General features: G+C 48.4%; 1 protein-coding gene across 1 annotated transcript in view; it reads right to left on the bottom strand.

The window, feature by feature from the left end:
- The window catches only part of NRXN2 (neurexin 2), a 531,073-nt gene that overhangs the window by 312,919 nt on the left and 192,033 nt on the right, over window positions 1-26,121 (bottom strand). The window contains exon 5 of the mRNA XM_058160639.1: window positions 20,528-20,829. Within this exon, the coding sequence (XP_058016622.1) occupies window positions 20,528-20,829 (302 nt within the window). The remainder of the gene's footprint in view (window positions 1-20,527; window positions 20,830-26,121) is intronic.

Raw genomic sequence — 26,121 nt, 5'->3', positions numbered from 1 at the left:
AAACTCACTCAAATGGGCTGAATTTGCCCGCAGAACAAACCAACCAGGATTCCTAAGCTTAAAAGAAGCAGAGCTTTGAATGTGGGGCAAACACAGCTATGTTGTAAGAAGGCGGCAACCCCGGTGTTTTGTGAAGGGAGAATGGTAGAAGGTGCATCTTCAGTCTGCATCCTTGTTACTTAGCGGAGTTTTAGGACAGGTTTTAGGTCTTATTGGAGGAGACCCTGCCTTGGACATCCCCCACCCCGCCCATCCTCGGAGTCTTAATTTCTCATTTTAATTTTGACCCCATAGTTGACCAACAAGTTCTCCCCTGCCTGGGGAATCAACGTTAGTCTTTTGGGCCGAGCGTGGAAATTATTTTTGGGGGCAGGCGGGAAAGGAAGTTGAAGCGTGTCTGTACGTCCGTCCATTCCTCCTCCCACTCGGCTTCTGGCCCAGCACGAAGTGGGAGGGGGCTTGGGCCAAAAATCATAGGGGCCGTGATGGCGAACCTATGGCTTCGCGTACCCAAAGTGGCACGCGAAGCCATGTCGCCTGGCATGCACTGCCTTGCCTGTTTGTCTTCTAGGTTCCCGGCGCGCATGTGCGCACGAAGATCAGCTGTTGGTTGCTCCCGGTTCTGTCTGGTTCTTGCGAACCGGTAGTCAAAGCGGTGGGAGGCTCCGCCCACCCGCCCGGATGTCATAATGGGCCAATCATCAGGCACGCTTGTGCGCTAGACCCCGGAAGTCCGGCTTTTCCGGAGTGCAATCCCATCGCACGCATGGCAGTGCCGAAAACGGGCCTCCACGTGCGCACCGACCAGCTGATCACCAGGCGCGCGTGCGCACTAGAACCCAGAAGTCCGGCTTTTCCGGAGCATGGCCCCGATGAGCGTGTAACACACGCTCAACGTTTTTGCGCAGCCTTCTCGGCACTCGGTTCGCCGTCAGTGTCCTAGGGACCTCCCCTGTGCTAGAAACAGAGGTAATCCTCGACTTGCGGCCATAACTGAGTCCAGGATTTATGTTGCTAAGGGAGAAACTGCAGTTGTTAATTCAGTAACGTGGTTGTTAAGTGAATCCGGCTTCCCCCACTGACTTTGCTTGTCAGACGGTCGCAGGAGGGGATCACGTGACCCCGGGACGCCTCAACCGTCATAAATGTGTCAAGCATCCGAATCTAAATCATGCGACCAGGGAGATACTGCAACGGTCATAAGTGTGAAAAATGGCCGCTTAAGCCGCTTTCTTCAGCGCCGATGGTCACTAAACAAAAGGTTGCAAATCGAGGACTCCCTGTATGCCCTCTCCAACTGCTTCTATCGTGTTTCACAAGCCCCCATTTGAGAGCCGTTTACGCAGGTCCCCCGTTTGTTCTCTGAAGGGGAAGGAAGCAGGAGGAGAGGAAGAGGAAGAAGAAGAGGAGGAAGAAGAGGAGGAAGAGGAAGAGGAAAGGGAGGTCCGAGTTTAAAAAAAAAAAACAACAAACCTGGGCAATCTCCTCAGACAAACTTAAATGTTCAGACACAGAAATGGCAGTTAGTAGGAACAATCGACAGTCTTTAATTAGTATACTATTAGTACAACAGGAGTTAATTACCAGCTAGCATTCATTATGTCTCTCCATTAATTATTTAATTAATTGTCAGAAAGAGAGAGAGAGAGAGTGAAGAAGAAAGAGGAGGAGAAGAAGAAGAAGAAGAAGAGATTGGCAGAGAGAAACCAGATGGAAACAGAAGCCGTGCAAGGCGGGGAGAGGCGAGGAGAAAGGTTTCCCCCATGCGTGTTAGATGGGATGAAGGGCACTTAAGAAGGGGGGGGGGAGCATGGAGAGGAGGTGCCGTCGTGCAAGAGGAATGAGAAAGGATGGAGAAGGGCAGGTAAAGGTGCGCAGACCAAGGAGGTGAAAAATCATGGCGCTTTTTACAAAAGATTTCTAACGGGAGCACTCGGCCTTCCCACATTCCTCACTGGATAAAAACTCAATTCCCCCTCCCCAATAAATACTCGCGGGGAGCACACCCACACATGCACAGCTTGCCCCCACGCCCAAACAAGCTGGGGGCTCCACAGAGAGGCACACACTCAAAGAGGAAGAAAACCCAGCCGTCCTGGGGGGAGAAAAACACACACACACACTCAGATTCCAAGCAGCACCTAAGACAGGCTCGGACGGACCCACAAACCACCGTCCAGACTCAATCTTTTCCAGAGTGCACAAACAGCCAAGCTGTCCCTTTCCTGCCGTCTCTCACAACCACCATCTTCGTTTAACGACCCCATAATCCCTTGCAGGGTGGAGTCTGGGCAACTGAACGGAACTAGCAGAGTGTTTGAATGGCCGGATGCCCTTCTTTTGCCAGTGCGGAGTTTTGTTCGGCAGATCTATTTCTCAAGTGTGCCCAGAGAGAGAAATATCTGCCTCCACCTAGGGTCGAACTCGCAGCCTCCTGACCGTGAGGCGGGAGCTCCACCTCTAGGCCACCGTGCGCCACTCCGCTCCTGCCTCTCTCACAAGGGCAAACGCCAAAACTTCAGAGGTTTCTAAATGCCGGCGGACTCTGGCGACGGGGGCTTTGCAAAACCTTGCATCTTTCCACACCCCTCAAGAACGCAGAGACAGAATGGGACTTTTCGCCTCCTACCCTTGGTCTCGCCTCCTTCTCCGCCAGTGTGTTGTGTCTCGTCCAATCTCACCTCAGCCGGGGTCTTATCTGCTTCCGAACACGGAGGAATGGTCTAGTATGCCTCCCGGCCCCAGCCCTGGTTCCATGCCCAGACAGGCTGAAGAAGAAGAAATACCTCCAGCCCCCAGCCCTGGCTCCATGCCCAGACAGGCTGAAGAAGAAGAAATACCTCCAGCCCCCAGCCCTGGCTCCATGCCCAGACAGGCTGAAGAAGAAGAAATACCTCCAGCCCCCAGCTCTGGCTCCATGCCCAGACAGGCTGGAGAAGAAGAAATACCTCCAGCCCCCAGCCCTGGCTCCATGCCCAGACAGGCTGAAGAAGAAGAAATACCTCCAGCCCCCAGCCCTGGCTCCATGCCCAGACAGGCTGAAGAGGAGGAAGTACCTCCAGCCCCCAGCTCTGGCTCCATGCCCAGGCAAATGGAGCAGCTAGACCCCTCCCCCTCCTCCACAGCATGTGAGCCTGAGGGAGGTCAATTGCCAACAGCTGCCGACTGGAGTGACCCTCGCGTCAGAAGACTTGATAGGCGGAGGCAACAGAAGGAAGGGAGGGGCAGGCCTGGATAAGTGCTGAGTCATGGAGCCACACCCCATGGCCTATATAAAGGACCTGCTTTCTGGCATTCTCTGAGTCAGGCAAAGTCTAAACATATCTTGCTGAAGTCACTTTCTGGTCTCCTGCCTGCCCTGAGGACTTTGCTAGGACTTTGGCAGAGCTGCAGAGGCAAGCCTGATTCGGATTTCCCTGACCCGGCCATCAGCGGAGGAGTGGGACACGACACAAGTGTTCTCCTCTGACTTTTCTCCTTGGCGGACATGCCCCCACCTATTTGCTTTTCCCTTCCTGTTTTTTGTTTCCACCCCCTCCCATTCCTTCTCCCAAGAAGCGTTTGGCTTATAGCTGCCAGCATTGATTGGTGATGTCGTGTCCCACTCCCACTCCGATGCACGAGTCAAGGAAGTCCGTAACAGACTTGGCAACGAAGCCTTTGCAGCTTGCCAAGTTCCTTCGAGGTTTATCAGGGCAGGCAGGAGTCCAAGTTGTGACTTCAGCGATAGATATCAGCAAACTAGCTAAGGCTTTGCTTGACTCAAGGTTGGAATGCCCAAAAGCAGGTCCTTTATATAGGCTGTGGGGTGTGGCTCCATGACTCAGCATTTATCCAGGCCTGTCCCACCCCTCCTTCTGCTGGCATCGCCTCTCAGATCTCCGGAAGCGAGGGTCCTCCCACGCTAAATTGTCTTCAGCTGGATCTGCTGTCACTAATTCCAGCACCTGGCTGGCTTCCTGCTCACACGCTGTATGAGTGAAGTTTATCGGGCTTGTCCGTTCACTCCTGGAATCCTCTCTGGGCATGGGGCCAGGGCCGGGGGCTGAAGGCATGACAGGCCGTTCATCTTCATTATCAGACTCGGAGTCTGATAACAGGCTCGGTTGGAGACGGGAGGGGCCCGGCTGAGGAGAGGAGGGAGGGCGAGTCACAACAGGTGGCTAACTGTCCCGGGCAGTGAAAAACCCAGGACGAACCCTCTTTCTGTGAAACAGCCACGCCAAAGCATGTGGGACAGAGGGGCCATGGCCCATTGCCCATGGTGGGGGCATATCATCCAAGGAGAAAAGTCAGAGGAGAATTGCCTGAGGAAGAACGCTGGCGGAGAAGGAGGCATGGCCAAGGGTAGGAGACGAAAAGTCCTAGACCCGCATATGCTCATCTCCCCTCCCTTCTCCAAGAAATCCGGAAGGTGCAAAATTTAGGGAGCTGGCTTCCTCAGAAGGAAGTGGGGGGGACTTGAAAAAAGGTGGAGCTGTTCGACATGTTTAACCAGGTTACTGAACACATCCTTTCCCTCAAATTGGCCGGTTATGCTTCAATCATTTCTCTGTCTCATTTTGTCCCTGCTCGGCCGACAATCTTAGTGGTTCATGGCAATGCGAGGCTACCAATGAGTTTGGGTCTCCTCGTCGAACCGCTTACAATCTCCTTGTGAAATGATTGAAATCTGGGAAACGGGCCCCTTGTCAGTCAATAGGAGCGCTGATTTAATCATCAACGTATCAGGTACTTAGAAGCTAAGGGTGCCGCAGCGCAAGGGGAAAAAACAGCTAACAACTTAATAGCCGGCCATCAACATACTAATTAACAACTAACAGCCACACGTAATCAGGCACCATATAACTACAACTTGTAGAACACATTCTGGAGAGACGTTCCCCCCCCCCCCCGGAGGAGGGACTCCAGCTTAAGCCTTGAAGCTTGGAAGAATAAAGCTGGGATTTTGGTGACCTGACTCAAACTGGATCCCGCAACATTATCCTGGCACATATATTTGCCTTCATTTGTGGGATTAAAATATTTTAAATAATGTTTTAATTTTTAATTTTTTTTTAAAAGGGCTACTTACCCTTTTTTCTCTCACGCCAAAATTGTACGGAAACTTTGGCTGGTAACATCCAGATGGGCAACATTATCCATCTCTCTGCCTGTCCGTCTATTTGTTTGTCTAGCTCTTGGGTTGTTTTTGCTCTTGGAGACATCAAAATTGACCTGCCTAAATGCTGGTTTTTGGTTGATTTATGGGATGAAGGACACATCCAAACTCAAACCCCTCCGCCATCAAAATCTTTCATTATTTCTCCAGTTGCTTTTCAAATTTCACAACGAACTGCCAATCTGGGGCTCCTTAATAGAATAGAATAACCGAGTTGAAAGGTACCTTGGAGGTCTTTTAGTCCAACCCTCCTGTCCAGGCAGGAAACCCTATTACACCACCTCAGACTTCATCTCAAGGTGTTGCATTCACACAACAGGTGGGTTTGTTTAGCTATAACCTGAACTAGATTTTCGTTTAAAACTTTGTGAACCTCATCTCTTTTTGGGTTGGCTTATGTTTCAGTGCACTGTGCCAGTCAAGATAAGAGGCAAACTCAAAACTCAGGTTAAGGGATGTTGTGTGAATCCTTTTAGATTAATTGAACAATTAACCAGTGGAACTGCTTGCCTCCAGAAGTTGTGAATGCTACAATACTGGAAGGTTTTAAGAAGAGACTGGATAACCATTTGTCTGAAAAAATATAGGCCAAGGTTTCCAGCCTAAGCAGGGGGTTGGACTAGAAGACCTCTATGGTCCCTTCCAACTCTGTTCTATTCTATTCTATTCTATTCTATTCTATTCTGGGAGGCAGCTGAAAGGAGGTGAGTTTTGACAACCAGGAGTACTGAACACAATTAAATACAGGTAGTCCTCGACTTACGACCTCAACTGAGCCCCAGGTTTATGTTGCTAAGTGAGACATTGGTGAATTTTGCCCCATTTTACAGCTTCTCTTGCCACGTTTGTTAAGTGAACCGCTGCCGTTGTTCAAGTAGGAACATTGAACTTTGCTCATTGGGAGATCACAAAAAGGGGGGGGGGTGTTGTCACATGACCCCGTCATAAATACGAATCGGTTGTCAGGCATCCGAATGTTAAATCTCCTGACCATGGGGATGCTACAACGGTCATTAAAATGGTCATATCGGTCACTTTTTTTTTCCGGCGCCGTTGAACGATCGCTAAACGAACTGTTGTAAGGCTGCAAAGGCAACCATAACCTAAGCCAGGGGTCTGCAAACTTGGCTCTTTTAAGGCTTGTGGACTTCAACTCCCAGAGTCCCTCAGCCAGCAAAGCTGGCTGAGGAACTCTGGGAGTTGAAGTCCACAAGCCTTAAAAGAGCCAAGTTTGCAGACCCCTGGTCTAGACAAGCCTCTCTTTCAAATTCTGAAAAAAAAAGTGACTGGATGTGGGAAGACAAGCGAGCCAGTCCCATAAAAGTCAAGGCCAGGTGTCTGCCTCACCTGTCCCTCCAGGTTCTCACCTGCGAGCACTGGATTCCTTTAATTGGTGTCCTCAAGGCCATTTGCACTGAGGCTCCTCGCCATTGCAAAGGATCTTACGCACAAACACTGCAGGCCCCGGGGCGTGTGGAAATGTTAACCTTTGGGAATATTCCTTCAACACCCCCCCCACCCGTCCATCCCCAAATTGTCTTCCCTACAATTTGTCAAGTTTTCTATGTGGGCGAGGAGGAGGCCTTTTCTCTACTGACTGCTGGGAATCAGTCAAAATAGAGCTGGAAGGGACCTTGAAGGTCTTTTCTAGTCTAAGCCAGGGGTAGGATTCAGCCAGTTCGGGGCGAACCGGATGGTAATTTTACATCTGCTTCCCCGAACCGGTAGTTACAAGGACTGGCTGGCCCCGCCCACCCCAGGAGTCTCCACCTGGCCCATTTTGGATGCCAAGTAAGTGCAGGGCCCGCACGGACGCTCTGGGAGGGCAAAAATACACACGTTTCCGTTTTCGGCTTCCCAGAGGCTCGAGGAAAGCCTCCGGAGCTGGGACAGTGCTAAAACACACACACACTCACACCGCGCCGTGATGCAGGAGGCCGAGTAGGCCACACCCACCATGGCCACACCCACCCAACAACCGGGCAGAGAACTAGGTGCTAAAAAATTTTTAATCCCACCCCCGATAACCTTCTGCTCAAGCAGGAGATGCTATACCATTTCACACAAATGGTTGTCCAATCTCTTCTTCAAAACCTCCAGTGTTGGGACACGCACAACTTCTTGTGGCAAGCCGTTCCACTGGTTAACTGTCCTCACCGTAAAGAAGTTTCTCCTTAATTCCAGGTTGCTTCTCTCCTTGATTTATAATGGAAGCTGCCTTTATCCCTAGGCCAACAATTCCGCCAATTTTTAACCTCGACTTGCAACAGTTCATTTAGTGACTGTTCGAAGTTACAATGGCATGGAAAAAATGACTTGTGACCATTTTTCACACGCAACTGTTGCAGCTCCACGGTCCTGGGGTCGAACTTCAGACAGTTGGCAACTGTCTCGTATTTATGACGTTTGCAACATCCCTTGGTCAGGTAATCTCCCCTTTTGCGACCTTCTGATGAGCAAAATCAAGGGAGGAGCCAAATGCACTTAAAAACCGTGTGACTAACTTAACATCTGCACTGATTCACTTAACAACCATGGCAAGCAAGGTCGTAAAATGGGGCAACGTTCACTTAACAACTGTCTCGGCTGGCAGCAGAAATTTTGGGCTCAACTAGGGTCGTAAGTCGAAGGACCTACCTGTACAGTTTTTGAAAACGGCCAGCCATTCTCAGCTATCCAAGTTTGGCTTGAAGGCAGTGGTAAAATCTGAACTGGTTTGCTACTGGTTGGCTGGCCGCGCATGCGCAATGCTCATCAAAAGGAGGTTTGAGAAGGTAAGTACAACAGCGAGTGGGGGGGGGAGATCAGCTGTGCCGCACGATTTAGCTTCGCTAGAGAGCAGGATTTCTTGCTTTTTAGCAAAGCTAAACCGCGCAGCACAGCTGATCATTGGAAATACCGATTTGGGGGAACCGCTAGCTAACTACCAGTTTGCCCGAACCAGTAGCCTTTTTTTTTAACTACTGGTTTCACCAACCTGGCAGCTTTTTTTACTACCGATACAGGCGAACCGGTAGTTTTTTTATCACTACCGGTTTGCCCGAACCAGAGCGAACCGGTAGCATTTCATCCCTGCTTGAAGGGGACAGCACTTCCGTCCCGGAACTTTTGGGGAATGAAAGGTACCACCCCCAGCCCAAATAACTGCTCCCCTCCCCGCCCCAATCCTAAAACTATTCCTAGAGCCACCCGGGTGCAGAGATGAATGAGCAAAGAAGCAACCAATTAGCGATTCAATTACAAACTGAAGGGGGGGGTTGTTTCCATTTGGTGAAGAGGCATTTTAGGCAGCGATGACTCAGAGAGAGGGCTGCCAGTCAGAGCAAGCAAAACTGGGCCACGGGGAGAAATATTTCAACCCAGCTTAAGGCACCTCGCTTGGCATGTTGCGATGCTCTTTTTATTTCACTGCCAATGAAACCCAAATTTAGGCTCGCCACGCTTCGCTGCCCATCCAAACCCACCTTCCCACATCCGGCGGGGGGTGGGGGGTGGGGGGGTGGGGGGGGGCTCGGCTAACGTTGGACTACAAATTGCAGCAAGCTTCCTAACCAGCACAGGCAAGGAAAGGCTGGCTGGGGACGATGGGATTCATCATCCTGTACGTCTGGACAACACCCACAAGTGGGAAAGGCTGACTTAAGGCCCTTGTTGGATGCAAATGTTACTGGAAAGAGTATCGCTGATTGGTTCTCTTGAAGCACCGTAACAAAAACAGTTGGAAGGGACCTTTGAGGTCATCTAGTCGTCTAACCGCCTGCTCTCGCAGGAGACTTTAATATTTCTGATAAATGGCTGTCCAGTCTCTTCTTAAAAGCCTCCAATGATGGAGCACTCACAATTTCCAAAGATAATTTGTTCCATTGGTTAATTGTTCTAAGGTATTTTCTCCTTAGATCAAAGTTTAGATCTAATGTTAATGCATTTAACAGATTAACAGAGTGGGACCTTGTAGGTCATCTAGTCCAACCCCCGCCCAAACAGGAGACCCTACACCGTTTTTGAGAGATGGCCGTCCAGACTCTTCTGAAAAGCTTCCAGGGATGAAGCTCCCACAATTTTTGAATAACAGAATAATAGAGTTGGAAGGGACCTTGCAGGTCATCTAGTCCAATCCCACCCACCCACCCAAGCAGGAGACCCTACACCGTTTCTGACAGATGGCAGTCCAAATCTCCTCTTGACAGTTTCCAGGGATGAAGCTCCCACAACTTCGGAAGGCAACTTCTGTTCCATCGGTTGATGGTTCTCACTGTCAAAAAATTTCTCTTTATTTCCAGGTTGAATCTCTCCTTGATCAGCTTCTATCCATTATTCCTTCTCTGGCCTTCAGGGGCTTTGGAAAATGACTTGACCCCCTTCCTCCTCTCTGGGGCAGCCCCTCACATATTGGAAGATGCTATCCTGTCTCCCCTAGTCTTGCAACCGTTCATTGTATGTTTTAGCCTCCAGTCCCTTAATCATCCTGGTTGCCCTTCTCTGCACTTTTTCTAGTCTCCACATCTTTTTTATAGGGTGATGAGCAAAACTGGATGCAGTACTCTAGGTGTGGTCTTACTAAGGCTTTCCTCTGTGTCCAGCCGGGAACGATGGAAGCTGGACTCTAGTGTGATATAGAAAGCTGATCTAGCACTTCCCTTTTTATACCTCCATTCTTTCTTTGAACACCCACACCCACACCAGTGGTTCCTTACAGACCTTCCCTTTTTTTAAAAAAAAATTTGCATTTATATCCCGCCCTTCTCCAAAGACTCAGGGCGGCTTACACTATGTCAAGCAATAGTCTTCATCCATTTGTATATTATATACAAAGTCAACTTATTGCCCCCAACAATCTGGGTCCTCATTTTACCTACCTTATAAAGGATGGAAGGCTGAGTCAACCTTGGGCCTGGTGGGACTAGAACCTGCAGTAATTGCAAGCAGCTGTTGTTAATAACAGACTGCATTAGCCTGTTGAGCCACCAGAGGCCTTCTCTTAATAGTGCCATCAGGTTTTGGCAGACCGGATTGGCTGGCGAAAGAGGTTTCAGCCCCACTTCTCTTGCCCCAGATTCCTGGTTTTAAGTCTCCCCTCCCAGCTGTCATTGTCTTTTTTAAAAAACAAACAAACCATAGATCATAGCTGCATTTCCACACCCAATATTAGTGGCAGGCTGAGAAGGAATTTTTCCCCCCCTTCCTGGTCCTCATTCAGTCTGCACGAGAAGCTGCTGTTGAATGTTCTTTACAAGGGGCATAGTTCACTCGCAGAAAAGCACAGCACGGCTGCTGGATCTCCTGTCTGTCTCTTTTTCTTAATAAGACTTTATTAAAGTTTCAACAGAAGATAAAAATGCCAGGCAAGAGAAAGAAAAAGTTAGGGCGGGACAAGAAACAGTGGGTGGAAACTAAATCAAGGAGAGGAGCAAGCTAGAACTAAGGATATATTTCCTGACAGTGAGAACAATTAACCAGTGGAACGGCTTGCCACTGGAGGTTTTTAAGAAGAGACTGGACAGCCACTTGTCTGAAATCATATTGGGTCCCCCGTTTGAGCAAGGGATTGGACTAGAAGACCTCCAAGGTCCCTTCCAGCTCTATTCTGATTGATTGATTGATTGTACTGTTTGCATTGCTATATCTCTCTCTACTACGGACTGACGGGGTTGTCACATTACACTCCCTAATAAGCAGGACTCCTATTTGAGGGAGAACATATCGTATCCTGGAGTTTCTTGCAAGGAATCGCCCCCTGAATCACAGAAACGGTTCTCAGAGATTTTAAAAACCAGTCCTTTAGGGTTAAGGGAGCCTCTTCCATTCCTGTTCACCTGCCCGCCTTCATTTCTCACACAGGACAAGTTGCACACCTAAAACTGGATTTCATGGTTCCCTGGAATGTATCTGTCAGAACGAGTAGCTAAATACGCCCATCATTACTGTATCTAAAAAAGTTGGATCCATTCAGAGACAAACCTCTCAGCGCTGACCACATTTTGGTTTTCGTCGATCGACTGAAATATTGCGACTTTTTTCTAATACAATGTTTCTAAACCTGGGCCATGTTGAAGACTTCAACTCCCAGAATTCCCCAGCCAGCCAGCCAGCCAGCCGTCCGTCCATCCGGCCTCGGGGAATTCTGGGAGTTGAAGTTGCCAAGTTTGAGAAACGCTGTTCTAATACAATGCATTTTCATTCGTTTGCATTTTCCCTCCAGCGCATTTTGGTGTGATGACAACACAAATTTTGAGAAGCCTCTCCAAGTCCCACCGTATACTGAACAACATCAAGGCGGGATCCTCTTGAGTTTCTTTCTCACGCTTCCTTCCCTCGCTGGAATGCACAATCCGTACAGCTTTTCCACACCTTCCCTCAAGCCAGCTGCAAATTCTTCCACGCACCGCTAGCCATCCTGCCTCAAGGATGGCCTACCCCTCTGATAGTGTACCTATGGCACGCGTGCCAGAGGGGGCACACAGAGCCCTCTCTGTGGGCATGCATGCTGTCACCAGCTGCTCTTCTGGTTTCCAGCATATGCATGCCCGCTGGCGACTTGGACTTCGTGCTGGAGCACCAGAAACCCGAAGACCAGCTGGCCGGTGTGCATGTGCGTGCTGGCCACCTGTTTTTGGGTTTCCAGCGCTCCACCACTCATGAAAACCAGCTGGCTTGCGCGCATCGGAAACCCAAAGACCAGGTGGCCGGCGTGCACATGCGCACCAGCCAGCTGATCTTTGGGTTTCCAGCGCTCCGCGCGCACTCTGGTTTGGGCACTCGGTGCCGAAAAGGTTCGCCATCACTGGTCTACCCCTACCGAGGTCCCAGACTGCCGGTCAGTGTGTGAAACGAGAATGAAACAGATTTCCGGATCAAGCTAGCATTCCATGTTTGGATTCTCCTGCCAACACCTTCCACAGCTCCTCAACGGGAAGCCAAAATACCAGTCTTAGCGCCCAGGAAGCTACACCAACACGGCTCCTTTGGAATCACCCTGCTGCCGTTTTGGAACCAGGCACTCGCACATGCGCACGTGGGCCCCATCCATGCCTCTCCCCTGCCGCCCGAACGGCCCTGCCTCAGTGCTCCCCTTGGAAATGACAGAAGAGGTGAAGCCAGCAAAGGAAGGATAGGTGGGGGGCGGGGATGTCATGCAAGGCTGAGAGAGGGGAAGGGGTCTTGGAAGAATATGGGAGAAGGAAGAGGAGGAGGAGAGGAAGGGGCGGGACGTATACAACACACAAGAGTGTTAGTTTTCAGCCCCAGAGAGTTGCTCGGAAAATAAAACTTGGCTACGGAAGCAGCCCAGCCTCGCACGTTCGTAGCAGGCCATGCAACAGGGTGGCCGGCAGCTGGTCCCCAGGGGGGCACTGTGGGGCAGCCAGGTCCTCAGGTTCCCCGGGAACAAGCACCAGTCCCACCAACCAGGATGCTGTAGGGAGGGCGAGCGAGCCCCTCTTGCAAGGGCCAAAGTCAAGAGGAATGGAGCAGGGATCTCACACCCGCATTTTGTGAATTGGAGCACACTTGCAAGACGCTTTTGCGGGGGGGAGGGTATCCCTGCAAACCACCAACCCCCCCCTCCATGCCACGCCCCAGCGTTACTAAAAATTGGGGCAGTCGGTTTTTCAGGGCCTTCTCAATCCACCTGGCTGCCGTTCTGGGGCTTCCCTGGGGGGCAGCTGGGGGACCCAGCGTAGGTGCAACAGCGCACAAGAAGTTGCTTCATGGGATGGTGTTTTCCATGGATTTTTTGGGGGGGAGGGAGGGGGGAGGGTGGGGAAAAATCAAAACCATAAAAGAAAATTCTTCAACCAATTTTTTTCCCCTCTTTCCTAAATTTTGTTGCCTTTTCTGATTTTGCAAGGGCTGAGGGGGGGATGCGGGGAAGGGGCTGTGTGTGTTTAGAGCAGGGGTCTCCAACCTTGGCAACTTTTAAGACTTGTGGACTTCAACTCCCAGAATTCCTCAGCCTGAAGAACTCTGGGAGTTGACGTCCACAAGTCTTAAAGTTGCCAAGGTTGGAGACCCCCAGTTTAGAACGATGCCACGTCAGTGGGGAGGGATGGCTAAAGGTCTGGGGCTCTTCGTAGCAGATCTGGGTTCAAGTACCTTCCTGGGGAATTGGGGGGGGAGGGAGACTTCCCTCTTTCCCAGTCATTCTACCTCACAGGACGGTTGTGGTTGTTGTGAGGATAAATGGGAGGAGGAGGGAGCGCGAGCCAAAACTCCCGAAGATCGGACGTCTATTAAATAAATCAGTAATCGCATTAGCCCATTGGGGCCGTGGTGATAGGAGGATGCTGCCCCTGGAGCCGAAGGCTACCACGCTCCAATGCCAAGTGGTAGCATTTGCAGCGGCTGTGGAGGATGGGACTTGCAGTCCAACGCTATCTTGGAAGTCTCAGGTTTGTTTTGCTGCGTTTCTTTTTCAGCTGCCGTTCAACGGTTGCCTTTCATTGGGAGAACAATGCCCATCAGCCACCACTGGCATGGGAATTGTAGTCAAGAGGATGGCTGGTCAGGTGAGAGGGGGGGATGGGTTGAAGCCTATTTCACCACGGGGGGGGGGTGTCTCTCTCTAAAAGAGTTGAATTGAAGTTTCTCTGCCTTAACGGACCAAGGACTCAGTAAGTCTACCGTTTTAAGTAAAAGAAAGGGAAATTTTTTTGTGGGGAGGGGGAATTGGGCATTGAAACCCACTTCATTTTCCAAAGTGCTGGAAGGATCCCTTTTCAAGCCGATATGGAGAATTCTCCATCATTCGGGTCACGCATGTCCCAAGGCTACTTTTCCAAAAGGCATCTGGACTTTCTTAGTTTGTTTGTTGTTGTTTTCCTCCGTTGAAAACGTTTCTCTTCTCATCCAAGAAGCTTCCTCAGTTCTTCAGACTGCTGAAGAAGAACTGAAGAAGCTCCTTGGGTGAGAAGCGAAACGTTTTCAAGGGGGAGGACAAAAAAAAAAAAACAACCCCAAGAAAGTCCAGTTGCCTTTTGGAAAAGCACCTCTGGAATCCGTTTTCAAGTTGACAAATGTTAGGAAGCCTTGGATTCGTTTCCCGAAAGCAGACAGCAGTGCCAAATAGCACTTCTGGGAATCCCGTGGCCGCTGCAGAGGGCAAGACACGCAGTCCCAGAAAAGAGGCATCTACAGGTAGTCCTCGACTTAGGACCACAACCGAGCCCGACATTTCTGTTGCTAAAGTGAGACATTCGTTAAGCGAGTTTTGGCCCATTGTCACCGTTGTTAAGGGAATCACCGCGGTTGTTAAATTAGGAACACGGCTGTTAAGCGGATCTGTCTTCCCCATGGATGGAAGGTCGCGAAAGGGGATCGCGTGACACACACCCCCGGGGACACTGCGACCGTCGTAAATATGAGTCCATTGGCAAACGTCTGAATTTTGATCAGATGACCGCAGGGATGGTGCCACGGTCATTAAGTGTGAAAAACGATCCTAAGTTTGTAACTTTGAATAGTTGTTAAGTCGAGGACTGCCTGGTATTCCGCTCTTAAGAGGGGGCTGTGTCTGAAACACCACAACTTAAAACACAAGTGGAAACGGAACATCTATTGCTAAGCAACGCAGTCCGAAAGGAAACTGGATCCAGTTTGATTTTTCTTCTGGTGCCGTCGTTAAATCAGAGGTGGCATTCAGCCGGTTCCGATCGATTCGCCGGAACCGGTAACGGAAATCGCAGGCGGTCCTTCCCACCCGCCCTGGCCCTATGCCGTCCTATTTAGGCACGTTTTTGAGGCCAGGCGCGTGCGCGAAAGTCCCCGCCTGCGCGCTCACATTTGCGAGCCGGTAGGGAAAATAAGGGACTGCCACCCCTGCGTTAAATGACTTAACAGTCCTTAACTCCGTGTTTGAAATCTGGGTTCCTCCATTGGCTTTCCTTGCCGGAAGCCCCAGAGAAGGTCGCAAATAGCAATTTGCGACCGTCATAAAGGCATGTCAGTTGCCAGGCACCTGAATTTGGAGCACGTGACTGCAATGGCCATAAGCGCAAGCCACGGTCATAACTTGGAACCAGTGGTGGGTTTCACATTTTTTTACTACCGGTTCTGTGGGTGTGGCATGGTGGGCGTGGTTTAGTGCGCGTGGCAGGGAAAGGATACTGTAAAATCTCCATTCCCACCCCACTCCAGGGGAAGGTTACTGTAAAATCCCCATTTCCTCCCCATCAACTGGGAGGCAGAGAATTTTGAGGATCATTCTTTTAGTTGAATCCAAAGCTTTCAATGGCCTGATTAAATACTATTATTATTATGTATTATTATCATGGGTTTTAATCCTTCAGTTGCTTTTTAAAAAAAAAAAAAGCATTTGTAGGTTACACAGGGAAAATGTCTGCAGGGCAGTTATCCATACATAATAAAATATAATAATTAATAATTGTGCCTGCAGTCTATTAAGCCTGCCTGGTTCAATTATAGACGATTCTTGGTACCAAACAGAGTTTTCACCCATTACTGCTAGACAGCTCATATTGGTGTTTTTATTATTATTCTATTTGCTGCTTTTTTTTTTAAATCATCAATTTCAACCCATACTTGTGGGGTTTTGTTTTTTTTTAGAAAGATTGATTTGTTATCCCAAAAACTGGGAATGCGAGGCAGTTTATATATTATATTGTATTTGTTATTTGGTGTTTTAACCATTTAGTCATGTCTGATTTTTGGCAACTTTATAGGCATTTTATTATTATTATTATTATTATTATTATTATTATTATTATTATTATTATTATTATTATTATTATTATTATTATTATTATTATTATATATTACATTACATTACATTACATTACATTACATTACATTACATTACATTATATTATATTATATTATATTATATTATATTATATTATATTATATTATATTATATTATAATTTATATTTATTTATTCATGTTGTTTCCTGCCCACCACAATATTATATTACATCCTCTAATTCAGGATTTCTCAATCGAGGCAACACTGAAAAGTGGGGTCTTCAACTCCCAGAATTCCTGGCTGAGGAATTCTGGGCGTTGAAGTTCACAGGTGCCCAAAGTTCTCTAAGCTGAGAACCAGTTGTGTTAAATAGTTGTGACTGTAGCAATCTGTAATCTATTTTGCTTGCTGGGTGATTGGAGTTGAGCAAAACCACTCAATACTTTTTATATATTTTTAAAAGGGGGAAAGGAAACGCAGGGCGGCTGGTTCACCTTTTTCTCTTTGAAAGAGATTCCCTGCGGAAGAAACGGAAGGATATATGCAGAGGGCTAACTTGGGGAGTTCGGCAACTGGAAAATGTTGTTGTCTAAACTGGCTGAAAATTATAGAAAAGATTGGGGGGGGGATACAAAAAGAAAGCCCCCTTAGAAGCACTCTCGGTTGAGATAAAATCCATGTGTTTCTGCAAAAGTGTGTGTGCAAGGCTTGCACAGCAGAGTGTCTTTCAATTTCCAAAAGCAAAGTAATTTTTTTTTTAAAAAAAATAATAATTTAAAAAATAAGGAAAGATGGGGGGAGAGGTAAAACCCACGGCAAACCAAATGATTAGACAATAGACTGATATCTACCAGATAATGCAGTTTGTTTACCATAGCGTGTCCAATTCCTGCGTGCTGTATGCATTTAAAAAACGGAAAGGAAACGGAAAAAAGAAAAAAAAGAAAAACAAAATCGAGAAGGGGAGGGAAGGGAATAAACAGAAAAAAAAAAATGACCAACCATGAAAATTCAAGGGAGATATATTTAAAAAACAAAACAGAAAAAAAGGAGAAATACATTTCTCCAGTTTCTGAGACCAGCAAAAAACTGGGGGAAAAAATAAAAAATGAAAAATACTGAATTCACACAACCCAAAGACCCTTTCCCCACGAACTCGGCCCTCCCACCTCCTCCTCCCACCCACCCACCCACTCAGACTTTCTTAACCTGGGTTAGTAAGGAGAGAACAGAACAAAATGAACGACTCAAAAAGAAAGGAAGGAAGAAAGGAAGAAAGAAACCGACATTCCGCGAATGGCACAGAGGTTAGTTATCCCTTCTTTGGACAGTTTGGGGGAGATTCCCCCCCCCCCCTCTGCCGCTGCACGACAAACCACTCCCCCCTCCCCAGAAGCGTGTTAGTAACACACAACGACAAAAGTTGCCAACGCAATTTCTAACAGGTTTAGGAAGGTGGGAGGTTGAGGGGGGGGTGGGGGGGGAAGTGAAAAGGATGGAGGATCAAAGCACAGGGCCATGTTAGCAATATTAGTACTTCCAAGGAGCCCAGATTTAGGGAGGGGAGGGGAGGGGATGGGGTAGGTGGGGGGGTGGCCTTGGGCCTGGCCAGAGACGGCATTTGGGTCAGGCCAGTTGGGGGGGCAAGGCTGTGTCAGCCACTGCTGGAAGATAAAAGCTTAGATCTCAGTGAATTTGGAGAAAAGAGCTAGAGGAAAGGAGAGAGAGAGAGAAAGCGTAGGCAAGGATGCCCCGGGTTCGGGGGGGGGGCAGGTAAAGGGAGGGGCAAGCCCCTTCCCCTTCCCGGTCCTTCCCCATGTAGAAATCAAGGCCAAGTTGCTGCTTTTGGGGAGAATTAAGAAGAGGAGGGGGGGGGAAATCCATCCAGGGAGTTAGCAGAAAAAGGAGAGAGGCCCAGCTGCAAAACTGAGATTTTTTTGGGTGGGGGGTGTCCAGTTCTGTGAAACCCAAGGGCTGCGAGTGGGACCCCCTACCCTAGAAGGCTCAGTGCTCCAGAGAAGGAGCAACGATTTTTTTTTTTTGCTGAGCAAGAGAAGGGGAAAAAAACCCAAACCCTCTCTATCCAATCAAATGCCTTTTTTCTTCTCCCTTCTCCTCTCCTCTTCCTCTTCTACTAACTACCCGGTTCTGGCTCAGCTTAATCCTCCACCAACTTCCCAAATAGGGCTTTTTTTTTCAAGAAAGGACAAAAAACTAACTGTCCCGATCTCTTACTGAAGGCCTTGGAGGTTCCCAGATCCTTTTTATGCAATTGCATTTATTTATTTATTTTTTGTTTCACAGTATTTGCCTTAAAAGCTCCAGACATCATCTTCCATTATTCATATTTCCTGGCACCTCCCTGCTCTGGATCTCCCGGCCTCCAGCTATCATTACGGAGTATAGATTTTTAATCGGATCAGCTGTTTTTTCAACAACAGCCTTGCGAACTCTCCACTGGGAGTCCTACCACCTGTTCTCTCCGGAAATTCGCTTCCTACCGCAGGTGGACCCTATTTTTTTTCAGGCCCCCCAGTTCTGCAGATGGGTGAAGTCTGAGCTGCTTTGGGCACTCAGCAGGGGAATTTTTTCCTCTCGTTGCACGTACAAAATAGATCTGAAATTAGTTAGGGGGAAGGGCAGCCGTTTATTTATTCAAGGCCCTGAAGCTCCTCATTCAGTATGCCATGCATTATGTTCCTCGCTGCCCACTCCATTTCAGAGCATATCTTCACGCCTACCGCTTTATCTAAGTTGTGGGTGTCCCCTTGCCCATTTGTGCCCCTATTCATTCTGGAAGGCTCCGCTGTTTCACAAGCAATTGAAGAGGTGTGGACTTAAGCTCCCAGAATTCCCCAACCAACATGTTTGGACTTCAATTCCCAGAATTCCTCAGTCAGCATGCTAGCTGGGGAATTCTGGAAGTTGATGTCCACCAGGGGTGAAATGCCCAGAAGTCTGCTATCTCTTCGCTTCGCTACCGGTTTGCTTTGCGCACACATGCGCAGTGCACATCAAACACACGCTTTACGCACATGTGAACCACAGCCGCTATCGCGCAGCACTGAAAAAGGAGGATTAAGAAGCCTTTTCTAAGGTTGCAAAGGTAAGTAGAACAGCGAGGGGGGGACAACAGTTATGCCGCACAATTCAGGTTCGCTAGAAAGCAGGATTCCCTGCTTTCTAGCTCAGGGGTTTCCAACCTTAGTAACTTTAAGGCTTGTGGACTTCAACTCCCAGAGTTCCTCAGCCAGCTGGCTGAGGAACTCTGGGAGTTGAAGTCCACAAACCTTAAAGTTACTAAGGTTGGAGACCCCTGTTCTAGCGAATATAAATCATGTGGCACAGCTGATTGTCGGAAATACAGTTCGCCTGAACTGGTAGCATTTTTTTTCGCCTGAACTGGTAGCATTTTTTTTCGCCTGAACTGGTAGCATTCCGGTCCGAACCTGTAGCACTTCACCCCTGATGTCCACATGTCTTAACACTGGCCAATACAGAGATACGGAGAGAGCCCCCATCTGTTATTTATCCTTAGATTTCACAGAACAAGACTCCTTTTCTTCCCCACATGCCAAGTATCGGGGCCAAAACAACCCGTATATATTCAAGGCCGTATTTTGCTACTAAACAGGGAATTGTGGGTTGCAGACTCTGGAATGATGGACTGATTCTAGTCCAGACATCATCAGAAAAAAAAACTTCAGAAAAGTGGGGTTAGAAAATGCAACTGGCCCCAGCGATCATCACTCATTGACCACGTCATGTTACTTAAAATAGAGTCATCTTCCAGGTATCCAACTGCTTTATAGACCTTTGTAGAAATTGAAGACCTGTGGCTGCAATGGGGTATGCGCTGCCCATAAGCCAGATTGCACTGAAATGCAGCAAGGCGATTGGTACTTTAAAATAAAGAGTAAAATCGTCGATTTAAGATTATTTTGCTCTTTTTAAAAACCCCACAAAATTAGGGAGAAAAGACCAGAAAATGGCAGCCATCCCCATCGTTGCCACACATTCTGCAGCCTTCCCCGGTAGTAACAACAGTAAGAGTAATCATAACAATAATCCTTGCTCCAGCTGAAAAATTTGACATCCCTGGCAAGAGAGTAAAATTCGGATTTAACAGACAGTTTAAGACTGTCTGTTAAATTCAAAAGTTTGGAACGGAGGTCATTTGCACAGTTACCTAATTATGCAAAAATCGCACATGAAGACTAATGGTATAAGAATGCCAATTACATAATTATGCAAGTGACGTAAATGACACATACAAGTGTGCAGACGGGCTTCGGAGATAAAGAACTGGTCCGTTATTTCAGATGTGTTTCCATTCCAAAGTTCCTCCCCGTAACATTAAAAACTTGGGTGCTTTGAAAATGTTTCTCTCTTTAACCGAAAGTAACAACGACCTGTTGCCGAGAAGCAGTGCTTAGAAAATCTAGCCCGCCTCTCACATTTTGTATCCCAAATGTGGGAATTGTTGTTGTGTTGTTGTTTTTTAAAAAAAGTCTCTTGCTGGTGTCTGTTATATGGGGGAATTCTGCACAGCAACTCAAAAACAAAACAAAAAGGATTTCTGAAGCAAATCCAAGCCGGGCACGTGCCTTTCCCCCCCCCCTCCCCGCCCTTCTTGTGTGCTGAGACTGCATGGGCAGCAGCCACTCACCTGGCGCAGGTTTCTAGTCACACGAATGTCGTGCCAGTTGTTGTCATTGAACTTGCCGTTGACTGGCTCCACCAGAGCCTCAAAGGCGCCGGAGCCCAGGTTGATCACCAGCCAGACGGCGCCGCTCTTGAGCGAGAGGTTGACGTAGTCGGCTGACTTCCCGGTGTGGAGCATCAGGCCGTTGCGCTGGAGAGTGCGGAAGGAAAGGGTGATCTCGTCGGTGCTGCTTTGGATGGGGTTGTGTGAGAGGTCGTAGCAGAAGAACTCATTCCCTTTGAACGTCGCCACGAATTCTTCTTTCCCTGCGGAGGAGACACAAGGAGATGGGAAGGAGGGGTTGAGCGAGGGGGTCAGGAATCCACATGCTTATGAGCAGGCTACAGGTAGTCCTTGACCTACAACAGTTCATTTAGTGACCATTCGAATTTACAACAGTACTGAAAATAGTGACTTATGATCGTTTTTCAAGCTTATGACCAGGGGTGAAATGCTCCCGGATTGGACCGGATCGCACGATCCGGTAGCGATTGTGGCCGGTAGTTCAGTGATTTGGTAGCGATGGTAGAGCAAAGCTCCGCCCAGCCACCTGGGTGTCATTACTTCCTGGTTTTAACCCGGAAGTAATGTGTTTTTTACCTTCTGCGCATGCACTTCCGAGCCGGTAAGGAAGGTAAGTAGATTTCACTCCTGCTTATGACCATTTAGAATAGAATAGAATAGAATAGAATAGAATAGAATAGAATAGAATAGAATAGAATAGAATAGAATAGAATAGAATAGAATAGAATAGATAAAGTGACACACAAAGCCATCTCTCCAGGCACATGAACTGTTGCCCGTTGCTGTTCCAAGTTCCAGCACACCGGCCAGCTGGTCTTCACGTGTGCAGGAGTGCCAGAAACCAGAAGAGCAGCCGCCCGGTGCGCATGTGTGCGCCGGCAAGTTGCTCTTCCGGTTTCCAGTGCACGCATGCGCACTGGCCAGCTAGCCTTTGCATGCGCATGCACGCCAGAAACCGGAAGACCAGGTGGTCGGTGTGCATGCGTACGCCGGAAAGCAGAAAATTGTCTTCCCAGCGCACACATGCGCACCGGGCAGGCTGCTCTTCCGATTTCTAGCACGAATGCACGTACGAAGACTAGCTGGCCAGTTCGCATTTATGTTCCAGAAACTGGAAGATCAGCTTTCCGGCGCTGGGTGCACTGGGCGGCTGCTTTTTTGGTTTCCGGCATGCGTGCACAGGTGCTGTCCCGTTTCGGCACTCAGTGCCGAAAAGATTTGCCAACACTGGAATAGAATAACAACAAAACAGAACAGAATAGAATAGCACTTAGACTTATATACCGCTTCACAGTGCTTTACCGCCTCTCTAAGCGGTTTACAGAACCATCCTCTTGCCCCCCAACAATCTGGATCCTCGTTTAACCGACCTCAGAAGGATAGAAAGCTGAGTCAACCTTGAGCCCCATCAGGATCGAACTCCTGCCAGTCGGCAGAGTTAGCCTGCAATATGTCAGGCCTGGAAACCATATTAAACTTTAGCTTTGGCTGTAACAGCTCGAAATTACAAAGCCCAAGCTGACAAACACCGTTCCCTTCAACCCCCTTTTCGCATTGGAGATAAAGTCTTTTTGTCTACTAAATATCTAAGATTACGAATACCCAGCAGGAAATTCGGTCCAAAATTTTTGGGTCCTTTCCCCATTGTAAAAATTATTAATCCCGTAACCGTCCAACTCCAACTCCCTCGCATGTTGGGACGAATCCACCCTGTATTCCATACCAGCTTACTCAAACCTGCTAGCCAATCCCGCCTAAGGCCTCTCCCTACCGCTCCCCCACCCCCCTTGATAATCCAAGGTGAAACCCACTATGAAATCAAGAAGATTCTTGACTCTAGACTCTACCGAGGTCAATTACAATACTTAGTCCACTGGAAGGGATACCCATTATCTGAATCTACTTGGGTCAAAAGTTGGAAAGTGAATGCGGACAATTTAGTTAAACAATTTCACGACACTTTCCCTGACAAACCTAAGAAACCTCTTGGAGGGGGGAGGGGGGGGGTAGAAGGGAATTATGCACCGTTGGCACTTTTTTTTTTATCCACCATGGAATTTTTTTATTCCACCATGGAATTAAGTTTTTCAGCTGCTCCGTTAGTTTCCGGATGGAAACCAGAACTAAGTCCTTGAGACGACCCAATGGGCCGTAGGAATTCTCTCCAGAATTTGGCTGTGAATTGAATACCCCTGTCGGATATTATTTCTGGAACCTTGACACAGTACTGCATTTAACCACTGCGCCACCATGGCGAATGTTTGCTTCCCTCTCACCCCGGGGTCTCCTTAACCTGCCGCCTCTGGTCCTTGAACCTTCTCCCCTCTCTTTCAGGATGCCCCCTTCCACGCACAATTGGCTCAACCTCTCCACCCACTGCCCCAATTATTTTCTTCCCAGACGTGATCTTCTCTGCTTCTTTCTTTAAGAGCCACATACCCCCAGCGGAGTTTTCCTTTTTCCGTCCCAGCTCTATTTGCTAAGCGCCTCCCTCCCCCTTCATCCTTGACCCCCACTTCTCCTTCTTCTTTGACCACACGCATTTCTTGAGTACTCCATTACACTTAACTTACTTTTATGTTTCCCTCGATGTACCCAAGCCTCGCTTCCATACATCAAAGGAGACAGAAGCACACTTACCCAGCCATTTTCCCTTCTTTTTTTTCCCAGCCACATCCTTCATTCCTCCCAACCGCATCCCCGCTGCCACCACTTGCACGTCTGGCCACGTCTCCATCTATTTTCCCATCTTTAGTATAAACTTTTTTTTTAAAAAGCAGGCAAATTCATCTACTCGAGTTTTTCTGGAGAACTCGCCATTGTTCACTCCGTCTCCCCCATGTGAAACATGACTGCGTTAGTCTCCGATAGGTTTATTATTGGATCCTTCGCTCCTTGCTGTCTCGTTCAGTCTCTCCCTCTCTCTCTCTCAAATTCAATGCGAACCATTCAAATTGCTTTTGTGCAGAAGTAGTGCGCGTGTGTTCACGCTCACCTGTGACATCAGGAAAAGCAATTCTTATACATTGATCCATCAACACGCCAACCAGCCGACGAGATATCACATTTCTTTTGTCATGTTGCTCGATGTTGAAGCATTTGCTAAGCATCTTGTTCAGGCCTTCTCCTGCTTTATTCCCATCCAGTCTGGCCTACAACTCCGTTTTCCCTCTGTAAATCCCATTAATTCAAGCCTGTCCCTTTGATCCTCTCCTTTCTCTTAACCAGCCACTAGACAATAAACAAACTCCCATTCAGACAGCTCCTCGTGGCCTGAAGAAACCCTGATCTGTAAACACTACCGATCTTCGTTTTCACCAAGCATTCGGGTTCGTATTTTGTGTCAGCGTAACTCAGGAGTGAAATCCAGCAGGTTCTGGAGAACCGGTAGTGGAAATTTTGAGTAGTTCGGAGAACCGGCAAATACCTCCTATGGCTGGTCCCGGAGTGGGGAGGGAATGGGGATTTTGCAGTATCCTTCTCCCAGGAGTGGGGAGGGAATGGGGATTTTGCAGTATCCTTCCCCCAGGAGTGGGGAGGGAATGGAGATTTAGCAATATCCTTCCCCCAGGAGTGGGGAGGGAATGGGGATTTTGCAGTATCCTTCCCCCAGGAGTGGGGAGGGAATGGGGATTTTGCAGTATTCTTCCCCCAGGAGTGGGGAGGGAATGGAGATTTAGCAATATCCTTCCCCCAGGAGTGGGGAGGGAATGGGGATTTTGCAGTATCCTTCCCCTGGAGTGGAGTGGGAATGGAGATTTTTCAGTATCCTTCCCCCAGGAGTGGGGAGGGAATGGGGATTTTTCAGTATCCTTCCCCCAGGAGTGGGGAGGGAATGGGGATTTTGCAGTATCCTTCCCCTGGAGTGGAGTGGGAATGGAGATTTTTCAGTATCCTTCCCCCAGGAGTGGGGAGGGAATGGGGATTTAGCAGTATCCTTCCCCCAGGAGTGGGGAAGGAATGGGGATTTTGCAGGATCCTTCCCCCAGGAGTGGGGAGGGAATGGGGATTTTGCAGGATCCTTCCCCTGCCATGCCCATCAAGCCACGCCCACAGAACCAGTAGTAAAAAAATTGGAATTCCACCACTCCATCTGCCTCTTGGGTCCTTCATCACATAATTATTTTCCATCTCTTCCACAATCCTCTTTCTGTCCGACTTCCACTGGATCTACAGGTAGTCCTTGACTTACGACCACAATTGACCTCACCGTTTTACGATTTTTCTTGCCGCATTTGTTAAGTGAATCACTGCCGTAGATGTTAGTAACGCGGCTGTTGAGTGAATCTGGCTGCCCCATCGACTTTTCTTATCAGAAGGGCACAAAAGGAGATCATGTGACCCCGGGACCCTGCAATCGTCATAAATAGGAGTCAGTTGCAGGACCATGGGGACGCTGCAGAGGTTGTAAGTGTGAAAAACGGTCATAAGCCCCTTTTTTCAGTGCCTTTGTAACTTTGAACAAGTCACTAAATGAACCATTGTAAGCTGAGGACTATCCCTGTATTGGGAAAGTACAGGTAGTCCTCGACTTACAACTGGCCACTTAGCGACAGTTCAAAGTTATGACCCTTCAAAAGATATGATGGCTCCACACACACCCTTCACTGCCTCGCCTTTACCGTCGTTTGCCATGGTCACGACTGCAAATTCCTATAGTTTTTGTCAATTTCTGGTGTTTATTCTTGGTTTCCAGCATATAACTGCCCATTGGATACAAAGGTAGTCCTCGACTTACAACAGTTCATTTAGTGACCGTTCAAAGTTTCAACAGCACTGAAAAACGTGGTTTTTCACGCTCACAAACTTTGCAGCATCTCTGTGATCACGTGATTCAAATTCAGACCACTGGCAACTGATTCATATTTATGACCGTTGCTGCGTCCCGGAGTCACGTGATCCCCTTCGGCGACCTTCTGACAAGCAAAGACCACGGGGAAGCCAGATTCACTTAAACAACCGGGTTAATCACTTATCAACTGCAGTGATTCACTTAACAACCGCGGCAAGAAAGGTCATAAAATGGGACAGCACTCGCTTACCAAATGTCTCACTGAACAACAGAACGGTTGGGCTCAATTGTGGTCGTAATTGTGAACACTGCAATTGTCATAAATAGGAACCCCAGTTGTCAAGTCTCCGAAGTTTGATCACGTGACCACGGGGATGGCTGCAACGGTCGTAAGTGTGAAAAACGGCCATAAGTCCCTTTTTTTCCCCCCAGTTCCGTTGTCATTTAAAACTGTCACTAAATGAATGGTGACAAGTCGAGCTTTCGTTAGTTCCTTTTGTATCGATATTTTTTCCCTAGAATTCACAGCTGACATTGCCAAACAATGATCTACCCCCATGATGGCGAACCTATGGCAGGCATTCCAAAGGTGGCACCGCAGAGCCCTCTTTGTGGGCATATGTACCATCACCAGCTGCTCTTCTGGTTTCCAGCATGCCAGCCGGCTGGTTTTTGCATGCCAGCCAGCTGGTCTTTGCGGGCGCCGAAGCACCGGTAAAGGGCCTGAAAACAGCCCTGAAAA

The sequence above is a fragment of the Ahaetulla prasina genome, chromosome 17 (genome assembly GCF_028640845.1).
Source record: "Ahaetulla prasina isolate Xishuangbanna chromosome 17, ASM2864084v1, whole genome shotgun sequence".
NCBI classification, from domain to species: Eukaryota; Metazoa; Chordata; class Lepidosauria; order Squamata; family Colubridae; genus Ahaetulla; species Ahaetulla prasina.
Note: the sequence above shows the minus strand (reverse complement) of the source record. Positions and strands in the feature narration are given on the sequence as shown.